Source organism: Acomys russatus, chromosome 20 (genome assembly GCF_903995435.1).
Source record: "Acomys russatus chromosome 20, mAcoRus1.1, whole genome shotgun sequence".
NCBI classification, from domain to species: Eukaryota; Metazoa; Chordata; class Mammalia; order Rodentia; family Muridae; genus Acomys; species Acomys russatus.
The window spans coordinates 22791370-22804262 of NC_067156.1; the positions used below are offsets into that span (position 1 = coordinate 22791370).

The 12893-nt window shown below is 43.5% G+C and overlaps 1 protein-coding gene across 14 annotated transcripts in view; it reads left to right on the plus strand.

Moving 5' to 3' along the window:
* The first annotated feature begins 588 nt into the window (after positions 1-588).
* Apc (APC regulator of WNT signaling pathway) overlaps positions 589-12893 on the plus strand; it is a 101847-nt gene continuing 89542 nt past the window's right edge. For 7 of the 14 annotated variants that reach the window (XM_051163834.1, XM_051163838.1, XM_051163849.1 and 4 more), the window contains exon 1: positions 590-879. In XM_051163834.1, the coding sequence (XP_051019791.1) occupies positions 715-879 (165 nt within the window). In that variant the 5' untranslated portion in view covers positions 590-714. Of the gene's footprint in view, positions 880-12893 lie in introns of all 14 variants that reach the window. The other 7 variants (XM_051163829.1, XM_051163846.1, XM_051163830.1 and 4 more) reach the window with 3 other exon arrangements.

A 12893-nucleotide genomic window follows, 5' to 3' on the forward strand; every position in this document is an offset into this window, starting at 1 on the left:
AGGCTACTTTTTTTTTTTAAACACCCAAAGAAAATTATGCTGGACACTTAACGCAAGGTAAAGAGCTGCTTCAGACAAACTGGGATGGCGTCCAGAACAGGTAGGTTTGGAATTAAAACCGGAGATGAGGGCCGGAGGGGCACCAACGGACCAAAACTCAGTTTGTCTTTTCCATTGGGCAGGGCCTCCCTTTGCTCTAGGGCCCATTTTCAATCATTTTTCTATAATCAGTGCCTAGCCCAGGACCTGGCACTTGGTAGATGCTTGATACGAACGGATGCTCACAGATTAACCGTGGCATACACAGGAAACGTCTACTAATTTGTGTTCAGCTCAATTGGGAAAGGTGAGCAGGTCGGAGACTTAGGACCCCCGGCTCAGAGAAGACAAGAGGCTAGCCAAATACCGCAGAGGCTGGGCTTCGGCCGCTGCGGCTGCGCAGTCCAGTCCCTCGCTCTCGAACCAGCGGGACGCCCGCCCCCGCCGCTCCCACCGCGCGTGCGCACTGTACGCTTCCCGCCTCCAGCAAGATGGCGAAGACCGTGCACTGAGGGGGCGGAGTGTGGCTGCCGGAAACCCGGCCGCTGCCTTGGAAGAGCTACGGGCGAAGGCCCGGGAGCAGCGGGCCACGGCTAGCGAGATGCTGTCCCCGGGAAGCGCAGTCGGCTCCCGCTGAGGAAGGTGGAGCGAGGAGTCGCCTTTCCAGCGCCCCCTATGTACGCCTCCCTGCGCTCGGGGCCGGTCGCCGCTTTGCCCGCCTCGGTACCACCCGTGACTCTCGGGGCCCCGAGCTCCGGCGGCGACCGGGGCCGAGTCCCGCGGGAGGGGAGGCGCCCAGGCAGCGCCCGTGCTTGCGGCCGCGGAGCGAGCGTCTGGCAGGTGAGTGCGGCTGCGCACGCCGGCGACTCCCACCCGGGCGGCTGCTCCCCGGTAGCCGACACCCCCTCCCCCGCCCCCCGAGGCCCGGTTCCGCCGCTCTCGGGTCTGCACGTTCCTGGCCTGCCCCTCTCCGGCCTTCTGCTTGCTGGCTGCCTGCCGGCTCACAGGTTCTCCTTCCCGCACCTCGGGCCATGGGGTCGTGGATCCCGCCGCCCTCGCTCGCACCTCTCCTTGCTTCGCAGGCAGCCTCGCCCCTGCTAGCAGTCTTCTGTCCCGCTCTAGGTGCGTGGGTCGGGTCGTCCAGCCCGTTTCATTCGCCTTTCAACCATTTTCTTGCTTCCTTTTAAAACTTTTGGGAGCTGGGAAGGTTATCCGAGCCTGGCTTGTGGTGTTAACGGAGGAAAGGCTTGTTGTTCAGAGGCCGGTGGGATCCGTTCTCGTTGAGTTAGAGCCCCGGTAGACTGGCATGGGTTCAGAGTCTGACCCCTGCCTAGTGGAGTCTGCGGTGGATGGCAAAGTGATTGTTCGCTTCTGAAACATTAATCTCTCCCCACATATCAGTCTTTGGTCTCAGCTTTTGAGGAGGAGGCATGAGTTTTGTGGGGCGTTAGGTTTTGTAGATCCACTGAAAGAACTGGGGAGTGTATAAACGTAAGATAACACACAATGTCACAAGAAAGAATAAATGATTTATACTCTTTAGGTATCAGTCTTAAGTGGGCATGGAAGCTTTAGAGTTCCCAATGTGCAATCCTTGTGTGTGTGTGTGTGTGTGTGTGTGTGTGTGAGAGAGAGAGAGAGAGAGAGAGAGAGAGAGAGAGAGAGAGAGCGCACTGATGGGGAAAAGAATTTTAAATTAAAAACTATTCAAATTTCTTTTATTCTCAACCTTACTAATGCTTAACAGCACGTATAGCTCTTGATAGTCTCGATAACGTTGGTTTGTGCTAATCTCAGCTTCCCCTCAAGGATAATGGTGATTACTGATACCAAAAAACCGTCCTTGCCAAAGTTTGCAAGTGCAAACTGCCCGTCAGAGTGGAGGAAGTTGTCTAGTAGTTTGTCTCTGTCCCTTTACTTGGATGTGTCAAGAGTCCCAAAGCGGGCTTACAAATACTTAGACCTTTCCCTTCGAGATTGCAGATGAGTGGGGTCTTGAAAGCTAGTTTAGAAGGCTGGGCCCTCAGCTCAGTGGTAGAGTGAATTAAAGGTTTAGAAATAGAATTGCCCACTTTCAAAGAAGAAATCTTGCTGTCCTGGAACTTCCTCTGTAGACTAGGCTAGCCTTGAACTCACCGAGTCCCGCCTGCCTCTGCCTCCCGAGTGCCGGGATTAAAGGCGTGCGCCACCTTTAATCTCATTTGTTTGTTGGTAGCCTTCGCTCTTCCACCACTGAAGACCGTGCGCCCTCCGGTCTTGTCTGTCACCCCTGTGCTGTGCTTTTAATTCAAGAGGGAAGTGGGGCCTTCTGAACTCCAGTGGCTGAGAAAAGTCTCAGCTAAGGTTATACTTGGTCAGTTTCCCAGGGCTCCCCCCCCCACCCCCGCCATGTTAGCTCCTTATTTGTTCATATTTCAGAGGAGAAAATGTCTTGTCTTTGCAAGAGCTACCCCTTCCCATCATGTTTACTCAGAACTATCCATTATTACTACTTGGAAGCCTCCTCAGTCTCTCCTTCTCCATCCTATATATATGTTTATGTTTCCCCCTGAGCTGCCAGGTGCCGATCTACTAGGCCATCCCGAATTCCAAATTTTCCTTCAGGCTTCTTTCATCCAAGGACTCTGATGTAGTCGGGTAAATCTTTCAGTCTTGGTTTTGACTCGTGTTAAAGCTGTTTATTAGTGGCTGTGGTCACAGTACCACTTAGACTATTCTGTACCTATAAAGTGGGATGTAATCGTTACCTTGCGCGATGCACATAGAGGGAGTTAATATGTGCTAAGTGGCCGTGTGTTTTGACTCATCCTTATCTTCATCTTTCATTTTCACAATGAAGTCACTGAAATGGAAGTTCCTTGCCGACTCACTATGCTGTGGGGCCTTCGGGATAGGCCAGCAGGTAAAGGTGCTTGCCTTGGAGCCTTACAGTCTGTCCCAGTTGGATCCCCAAGACCTCACTTGGTGGAAGAAGATAACCAACTCTTGAACGTTGTTCTGTGCCCTACATTACACACAGATACACGATAAATAAATGTAATTTTAAAAAATGACTAGAGAATATTAAGCACTAAACCTAATGGCAGTTCTGTGTCATTTTTGGTTTCTCTAGACAATTTTTAATTTATATCATACTCTATACAAATAAAAGACTGCAGCCCACATGGAGTCGGGTGAAAGAGCCCTGCTTACGTGCATAGTTCATGCCGCCAAGGCAGTATATGATGACTCTGTAACCCATAAAATAAGAATGTATTCGGCATCCTCTCTGAGTTCCAGCTTTGTCATTTTAAGCATCCCTTGGCATCTAAGGGAGATCTGGTTTCGGAAATCCCATGGATGCCAAGACTCTTACATAAATAACATATTGTTCACATATAATTTCTGTGTATCATCCAAATACTTTGTCATCTCTGGATTATTTATAATACAGGTTGAACAATCCTAAATACAAACACCTGAAACCTGAAAAGCTCCAAAACATGATTTTTATTTTTTTTTATTTTTTTAGCATCAACATGACACAATTGGAAAATTCTACTTATGACCTCATGTGACAAGTCACAGTCAAAATGTGAGCACGTTAAAAATATATACACTACTTTCAAGTTAGGTGGCTAATAAGTACATCTGTATGCAGCATAAATGAATTTTATGTTTAGGCTTACAGATCATCCCTAGGATAGCTCATGCATATCTAAAATCCGAACTTTTTAATCTAAAGCATTTTAGATAAGAGACTATGTATCCAATGCAGTGTAAATGGTAATTAAACTATGTTTAGAGAGTAATGGCAAAAAAGGCCATACATGTTCAGTGCAATGGAAAAACTCCTCCTAATTGTTTCTAATCCACTATCAGTTAAATCCAAAGATTCAGAAGTTGTGAAATGTACAGTTCACTATGTTTTCTCAGTCAGCAAATCTAAATATAAATGTCACTCATTTAACAAATATTTTAGGTAGAGTTCCTGTCTAGATGTGTGGGGCCCTGGGTTGATTCCCAGCACCTCACAAAACAAAGCAAACAAAACCCAACTACATTTGAGGCGAACTGTGTAACCAGGGCAGCAGGAATAGAGAGTCAAAAAGCCCGTGGACTCTGAGCTTACTGTTAGTAGCCAACAGTACGTCTATGCACAGGTCACGCTTAGGCTTTGAAGTAAGTCAAATGGATAAATCATCGGTCAAGGACCCGAACGGAGGGAGTAGTGAAAGTCATGGAAGGGTCTATTGAGGGCGGGTCCGGATTGTCCTTGTCAGGATTTGAAATCACCATTACACTAACTTTGCAAAATAAATCGACCCTTATTTCTGCTCAGAAATACTTTGTACACACCGAGTTGGAATTACTTCTTTGAATGCTTGTTATAGTCCAGCAGAGAAAACATCACTTTGTCATGTGTAGTCATAGAGCTGGGTGTTTTTTCTTTGTGGAACAGTTTTAACTGAAGGTTTTACAAATTAAATTTCTCCTTCTCTTACCCTCTTTCCTCTCCTTTACTGGGAATTGAACCCGGTGCCTCACACAAGACCAGGTAAGCTCTCCACCACTGAGCGATGCCTGCAGTACTGCATTGCTCATCTGTGTGCGCAGGTGAGTGTGGAGGTCAGGAGATGGCCTCGGGCGTCCTGTCTGGAGCCATCTGCCTTGCTTGAGTCAGGATCTCACCTGGACAGGAACCCCAGGGGGCTTCCTAGTTAGGCTAGGCTGGCTAGCCTAACTGTATAGCTGTGTACCATCAACATTACTTAGAGCACCGCATGTATTTACTTTGTGATCTTAAAGAACCAGAAGCTCAACCTTTAGAATGTCCTCCTCTCTGCTGGAGAAGTCTTCGTTTTCCACTCTTAAGGTGCGTTTGCAGAGGACTCTGGGTTAGCAGCTTCCTGTGGAGTGCGTTCCAGGTTGAGAGCTGCTTTGTGTCAGCTCGTTCACTTCTTAGCGACACCGTGGCTCTTTGCTCTTTCTTTCTTTTTTCTTTCTGAGACAGGGTCTTACTGCATTGCCTGGCTGTCCTGGAACTCACTATGGAGACCAGGCTGGCCTCAAACTCAGAGATCTGCCTGCCTCTGCCTCTGCCTCCCAAGTGCTGGGATTAAAGGAATGTGCCACCACACCTGGCTGACACCATGGCTCTTAGTATTTCCTTTTAAAATAATCTTGTCATGTTCCTTTTAAGGAAGGAGGACTTTTTAACTTTGTCTTCTGCTTTACTGTTCTGTGATGAGGCAAGTTTTGGGCTTCATGAGTGTATGGATCAGCTCTCTTTTTAATTAATTAATTAATTCACTTTACATCCCAATCATAGCACCCTCCTTCCCTCCCTCTTTCCCCTATCCCCCTCCTACTTCTCAGAAAAAGGAAGTCCCACCCTACTAACCCACCCCAGGACATCCAGTCACATGATGACTGAGCACATCCTCATTCCCTGTGTCCTCTCAAGGCAGCTCTGCCAGGGGGAAGTGATCAAACAGCAGACAACAGAGTCCATGTCAGAGACAGCCACTGTTCCCCTTACTAGGGGACCAACGTGGAGACCAAGCTGCCCACCTGCTACATCTGTGTAGGGGGCCTAGGTCCAGTCCATGTATGGTCCTTGGTTGGTGCTGCAGTCTCAGCAGGCCCCTCTGGGCTCTGCTTAAGTTGCCTCGGTTGGTCTTTTTGTGGAGTTCCTGTCACCTCTAGGTCCTTTTATTCTCTTCCCTTACTTTTCCTTCCCCCACCTCCACTTTGCCACAAGACTCCCTACACATCACCCAGTGTTTGGTTGTGAGTCTGAGCATCTCTTTCAATCCACTGCTGGGCAGAGCCTCTCAGAGGACAGCTGTCTACAAGCATAGCAGGGTACTATTGATAGTGGCAGGCCTGGCTCTCTCCCATGGGCTGAGTCTCAGGTTATCAGTTATCAGTCCCACACATTTGTCAGCCAAAGGGCCTTCAAATATCACCTTTGCTCCAGTGTTCTCTTTTGTCCTTAATAAGATTCTGCTTTAATATGTGAAGATCTTCCTGCCTTTTGTGTGCTCCTGTTTTGTCTTACAGGCTTTATATTTGGACAGTTTTATCCTCAAAGTACCCATTTTTTTTAACCTATATTTACTATTTGATTACTCACCCAGTAAGTGTTTAATTTAGATTATTTTATAGTCCAAATATTTTTCAAAGCTGTGCAACTTTTTATAGCTTGCAATTCCATGCCATATACATATGTGTTTATATACACATATACGTGTAAGTTTGACCATTATCCTCTTGAATGATAATTATGAAATTATACTCTGTTAATTCCAATGTTTACAGATCTCTGTGGATCTGTTGGAAGAATAATTTGACATAGAAGATGATGTTAATCTTTTTGTGAAGATATTTATTTGGTATTCCCAAGAGGTTAGGCTATAAACCCACCTTAATTAAATTTTACATTGTTAGCTCTGCTTGACTACCTGCATGCCTTATTTATGTATGGCCAGAGTTCATGATTTCTTTTATGAATTGGATGTGGGAAGTGACCTGCAAAGGTCTCCAAGGTGGCGCTGTTAGGAGCTCTACTGTGAGATGTTTAGTATTGGTGTTGTCCTCTCATGGGTCACTTTGCTTTTGGGCCTCCTGAGATGAGCTGCTTGCTCTGACTGGACAGCTTCATCTTGTGCTGCTCACCAGAGTCCCAGAGTAGTGGGCCCAGTCAGTTACGTGGAGTCTTCGCTTTGTTAATTACTCAGGTGTTTTGTTGATGACAACGCGTAATATGGTCTCCTAGTTCTTTTCTATCTTAACACAGAGGGGACTTTGAGAACCTCAGCTGAAAGCCAGAGATGTTTTTACTACAGTACTGTTCTTGTCTGGGATTCTTACTTAGCTCCCAGTCTTGCAGTGCAAGCAGCAGTAAATGTTTGCTTGTTTTTAATAACTCAAAAAAAAAAAAAAATCAAAAGTGGAGATCACTTTCCTGAGCTCCAGCTTCTAATGGGTTTGAACTGATTATTTCTCATTGTGTAAATAGCTATTTAATACCCTTAAGATTATTTTAATATCTAACTTAAAATCATTTTCAGAGGGATAGTTGGTCTCAATTGCCTGATGTACTGTTTCTACACGCAGACGTCCAGACATTTGACAACTTATTCAAAGAATACTAAAACATTCTTCATTAGTCATTTCTTGTGAAGGAGGTGTCCATCTACCCTGGCAGGACATAATGTGAACGCTGCAGAGTGGGATGTTACACGGACGGAGAGGACAAGCACTGAGTTTACAAGGCCTGCCAACAAATTGTCCTTTAATATTTTTGCTTGTAGTTGGGTATGTTTTTAATAAGTAATGTTAGAACTCTTGTGCTATTTAGATGTTCTGATGTTTAATATTTGAATTTTGATGTTTAATATGTTACATATTTATTTTGGGCTGTGGGTGTACACCTGTGTCACATGCTTATGGAAGTTCAAGGACTATTTGGGGCATCATGTGTGTCCCTGGGATCAAACTGAGGTCAGCACCTTTATGCACTAACGCATTTAGCCAGCCCAGGGTGTTGTAAATTTTATTCTTTTAGAGACAGAATAGGAATTTTAAATCTTACACATCTATAAAAATGCACAATTTTACTTGAATTCTGAATTTAATTAAAAATAGAAGTCAAACTTCTAATTTAGAAATTCTGGCTTTACATTGGTGGATGGTCTTCCTTGTTTGAAAGGCAATGTTGGAAATTTAGAATAACATCCATATTTAATAGTTATTCGACTTGATATTCATAACTGATAGCATGAAATACTATCTATATTTGCAATTAAATCGATGCATCAAAAAAATACAAGCTGGGTGTGGTAGCAACATACACCTTTAATCCCAGCATTTAGGAGGCAGAGACAGGCGGATCGCTGTGAGTTTGAGGCTAGCCTGGTCTACAAAAGCGAGTCCAGGACAGCCAAGGCTACACAGAGAAACCCTGTCTCGAAACAACAACAACAACAAAACAAAAACAAAACTAGCCCTCTTGGGAAGGAAACCTAGAATTTTTTAACTTTGCTTGATTCTTTTATTCTCTGCCAAACGAATGTACTAAATTGAAGCTCCACGCTGATTACTTCCCTCGGCTCCCTGCTTTGCTACAAGTTTTGTTCACCTGCCTTCAAAACACTGGCTGATGAAGTAAGAAAGAACTGTAGAGTCAGAAGACACGCGCAGCAGGACTCTCCTGTGCGCTCCCATCTTCAGCCTGTTAAACTGTGTGCCATCATCTCCTGGGGGCTCCCTGCCCTGTGCCACTCCCGCGGCAAGGCCAGGATGATGACTTATCAGTGTCTTTTCAGGTGTGTTGAATGGTTAATACACCTTGATAATTTATGTATTTGTTGCCAGTGCAGCTAACTAGATTTCATGCATTCATGGGTGTATTTTAACATCTTGGTTTTTTGGTTTTTTGGTTTTGGTTTTGGCTTTTGGTTTTTGGTTTTTTGAGACAAGGTTTCTCTGTGTAGCCCTGGCTGTCCTGGACTAGCTTTGTGGGCTAGTCTGGCCTCAAACTCATATTGATCCGCCTGCCTCTGCCTCCCGAGTGCTGGAATTAGAGGCGTGTACCACCATGCCCAGCGTATTTTAATTTCTTAAAGTTTGCTACCTGATGTGTTCAGGTTTTGAGTCAGTCTCAGCCTTCTGTCTGTCTTTGAAGCTGTTAATTTCCATGCCAATCCCTAGCCTGGGCTGTCTGAGCATTTCTTACCCAAAACGCTTGAGACTAGAAGTGCTCTGGATTTTTATCTTTCCTTCCTGGATTTTATAGTATTTATATATGCATAATTTAGGGATGGGACCCAAGTCCAAACATGAATTAGTTTGTATTTCTCATCATATACCTCAGGCTGTGTATATATACATATACATATACATAGATTCTTTTGGTTGGGCTAGGGTCAGCCCTATGGCCTAATGCCCCATGGTAAGCACATACTGTCTTGCTGTGTATTTTGTACATCAGTTTATATTTTGACTATAGACTGTTACATGAGACCAAGTGTAAAATTTCCAGTCCTGTTGGTACTTCCAAAGTACTGGATTATGGAAAGTTAGATTAGTGGTTTTCAGATTAGGAATGATCAACCTATTTTTTTCTGAAAATTTGTCCTTAAATAGCAACCTCAGCAAAGCAGCAGTTATGTTAATTATGTACCCCAGACCAGGAGCAAATGGTACTATCCACTCTCATAGCACTAACGTTTTTACTTAGCAATCCTATCATCTTATTTTCAAAGTCTTGTCGTGCTTGACTGACATGTATAATGCTCAATTTTCCTGTTACATTCTTTTGTATACATTGATATGGTTTTAGTACCTTTATTTAATTAACCCTAGGACATTCTACCCACCTCATTTAATTATTTCTGTCTTTGCTGTAGTTTCATTTCAGAAAATCTTTGATATGTTTTATAATATTCCGGTGGCCTTTCAATAGTTTATTTCTCCAGACGCATTTCTCCTACGCCTTCTCTGACATCAGTTTACGTATTGATAGCGTTTAAGAATATATTGGTTAAAAAAAAAAAAAAAAAGAATATATTGGTTATCCGCTGACACAGTGTTCTGTGTTTGAAAAGTGTTACTGTGGACAGAAATCTTAAAATTTATTATTGTTTAAATAATTTATTTCATTTTATATGTATGTGTCCAAGTGTCTATAAGTCTGCAGGATCCTGAGGTGGTCAGAGGGGCCATCTGGTCCCCAGAAATGGAATTACAGACAGTTGTGAGGAGATATGTGGGTGCTAGGAACCAAACCCATGTTCTTGGTCAGAGCGGCACTTAGCCACTGACCACCTCCAGCCCCTAAAGGTATTCTGGTTACTGTACTTAGTTGGTTTGCCACGTCTCACTCGCATATATGTTCTAATCATATGTCATTTTGGGTTGAAACTAAGTTATGATTTTCATAGAAATTTAATACTTAAAAAACAAGTCATGTTATAGGAAAATCAAGTCTGTAACAGCAATATAACATTTATACCCACATTAAAATTCCTTTACTTTCATAAAAAATGTATGCACTTTCTGTATTTGTAGAATTTTTCTCACAACTTAGTGTTATTTTATCAGGAGTTGCCATGTTATGATTTCCCATTAGTTTCTATTGAGCTAATGAGTTTTTTGGTTCAAAATAGAATTAGATCTTTGACAGAGTTATATCCTAATGTAGTCAACAACTTGTTCATTAAATGTAAGGGCGTTAAGGACTGAACTTTAACCGTGAAAAGAATGGCTTTTTACCATCTGTAACCAGTGTTCAACGTTTGGCATTCTGTGCCTGGAAAAGTATATTGCTGTATGCTATTGTTTTTCTCCTAGTCTGTTTCATTTTTATTGAATTTCAAATTAAAATGTTTTATTTGACGTATGCTGGCCATTAAAAGCCCTATGATTCTTGAACTACAGCCTTCCAGTTTATTATTTGATCTGTAGTTACCATTTACTTTGAGTATTTGATATAATTTAATTCTTACCTAGTAGATGTATACTCATTGTCATTTTATTGAAATTAAATACCCACCATTGGTATAAGAAAAATCTGTTGATGATAAATAAATATATTCTTGTATCTATATAAGAATTAATTATCTTTGGTTCTTAGAGAAAGAAAACCTGGATTTAAATTTGGCTGCTGTCTTAGTGTTTTGTTAACTGTGAAGAGACACCGTGACCACAGCAACTCTTGTTAAAAAGAACAGAAAAAAGAAAGAAAGCATTTAATCAGGGCTTGCTTACAGACTCAGAGGACCAGTCCGTTCTCATCATGGCAGGAGAGTTCGGGGTAGAGGGCAGGTGTGCAGCCACACCCTGCAGCAGTAGGGACCAAGAGATGCTGGGAAAACCTAGAGGCCAGGTCCGCCTTGGTTGAAAAGGTGCCTCAACTGCTGTCCCTGGTCTAAAGCCCAACATCCCAGCGTTCTATTGATCATAAATAAATAAGGGATGGTGTATTTGACATTGGGCGTCGTTATTGGGATGAGGGGGATCCAAAAGCTGGAATGTTGGCCAGCTCTGGGAAGAACAGGCTGGTTTGCTTGCTGTCCAGGCTTTGTGGGACAATCTGCGCCTAGGAAACTGCAGGCCCAGCTGAAGCTGCCTGTGAGGTTAGGCCAGAGCCCTTGTGTTCTGGATGCAGCCCTTGAAGAAACACCTGGACCTGGCAGGATGTTGGAACAGTCATATGATAGAGACAGAAGATAAAGTTTTAAGGGGTTTAGGGAGAGAATGTTTTTTCCTTGGGTGTGCATTTGAAACTTTTAGGCCCATGGTCTTGGTAGTTTGGGGGGGGGGGGGCGGAATCCCAGGACCAAGAAAGGGAGACTAGATCCCACCTCAGGAATAGGCAGGTCTGGAGGGAAACAGGCAGCTGATCGACAGTGCTTATCTGGAGTCCATCCAACCTGAGAGACTTGGATTCAGGTGGATTCCCTGAAGCTTACAAAAAAACTTTTTAAGTTTACAAAAGAAACAAATTGGCCTGGGAAGACAATTTAATATCTGATTAATATTAAAGCTCTGAGCTTTGCAGTCTTAAAACAACAGTAGCACAGTGAGGGAAAGAAATCTGAGGCGTTTTTTATTCCTTTTATGCACTTTAAATCACTTCCTTACACCCTAAAACACTTTTTTATATCCTCGTAATGCCTCTAGCCTTCATAACTTGCATTGCTAACCTTAAAACACTTTCTTAGACTCCCAAACACTTTCTTAACTCCTCAAAAACTTTCTTATGTCCTCATACCTTAGGCTTTGTTAGATCCTCGTAACTTACATAAACTTGACAGCCTCAGGTGTCATTTCTTAGGTGCCAGCTATGAGTTTGTAGCTTGCTAAACAGGCTAGGTTGGCTGGCCAGTGAGTTTCAGGGATGATTTTGTCTTGTCTCTCCAACAGCTGGGATTGTAAGTGCATCACCATATCCCAGAAGTGTGTCCTGGAGCTGAACTTAAGTCCTTGTTGCTTACAAGATTAGTGCTCTACCAGTTGAGCCATCTCCCCAATTAGCGTCACTCCATGTTGTGGTTTTTTGGAGCAGGTTTTTTTTTCCGTGTAGCCCTGGCTGTCCTGGAACCCATTCTGTAGACCAGGCTGGCCTTGAACTCACAGAGATCAATCTGCTCGGCCTTCCAAGTGCTTGGATTAAAGGTGTGTACAACTACCAACAGGCTACCACTCCCATTTTAAACATAAAAGAGTTCAGCTATATCAAGAAACAGATTTTAAAATGTTTTATGTGTTAGTGGGTATTGCGTGCGTGCAGTATGCATTTCAAAACTGCAAGTATGTGTATAGAAAATGAAAGTAAATCTTGTATACCTGCCTCCCAGCCATCCAACAAAACAGAGACAGTCAGTTACCAGTTTCCTGTCTTTTCAAGTTCTAGCTCACAGAAACACAGATTTCAAAAAACTGCTACGGATATTCTTTTGGAGGGCAGAAATTTATATAATTGGAGTATTAGCATTCAGGAATTTGATGTACTTAAGATTTTTCATTGATATCCTGTTCACGCTACAGCAGACTTTTTATTTCAAACACTGTAAAGGGGATATCAGAAGACAGTAACCAGCCTCTGCTCACTTACCACTTCTGTTTGGAAATCTTACTGTTTGGAGTTTAAAAGTGACTCCATGCCAGGCATGATGGCACACACCTGTATCTCAGCACTCGGGAGGCAGAGGCAGGCAGATTGCTGTGAGTTGAGGTCAGCCTGGTCTACCAGGAGAGTTCAGGACAGTCAAGGCTACACGGAGAACCCCTGTCTTGAAAAGCCCCGCCACCCCCCCAAAAAAAAAGTGACTCCAGAGATGGCAGAGTAATGTGGCTGGAGCAGT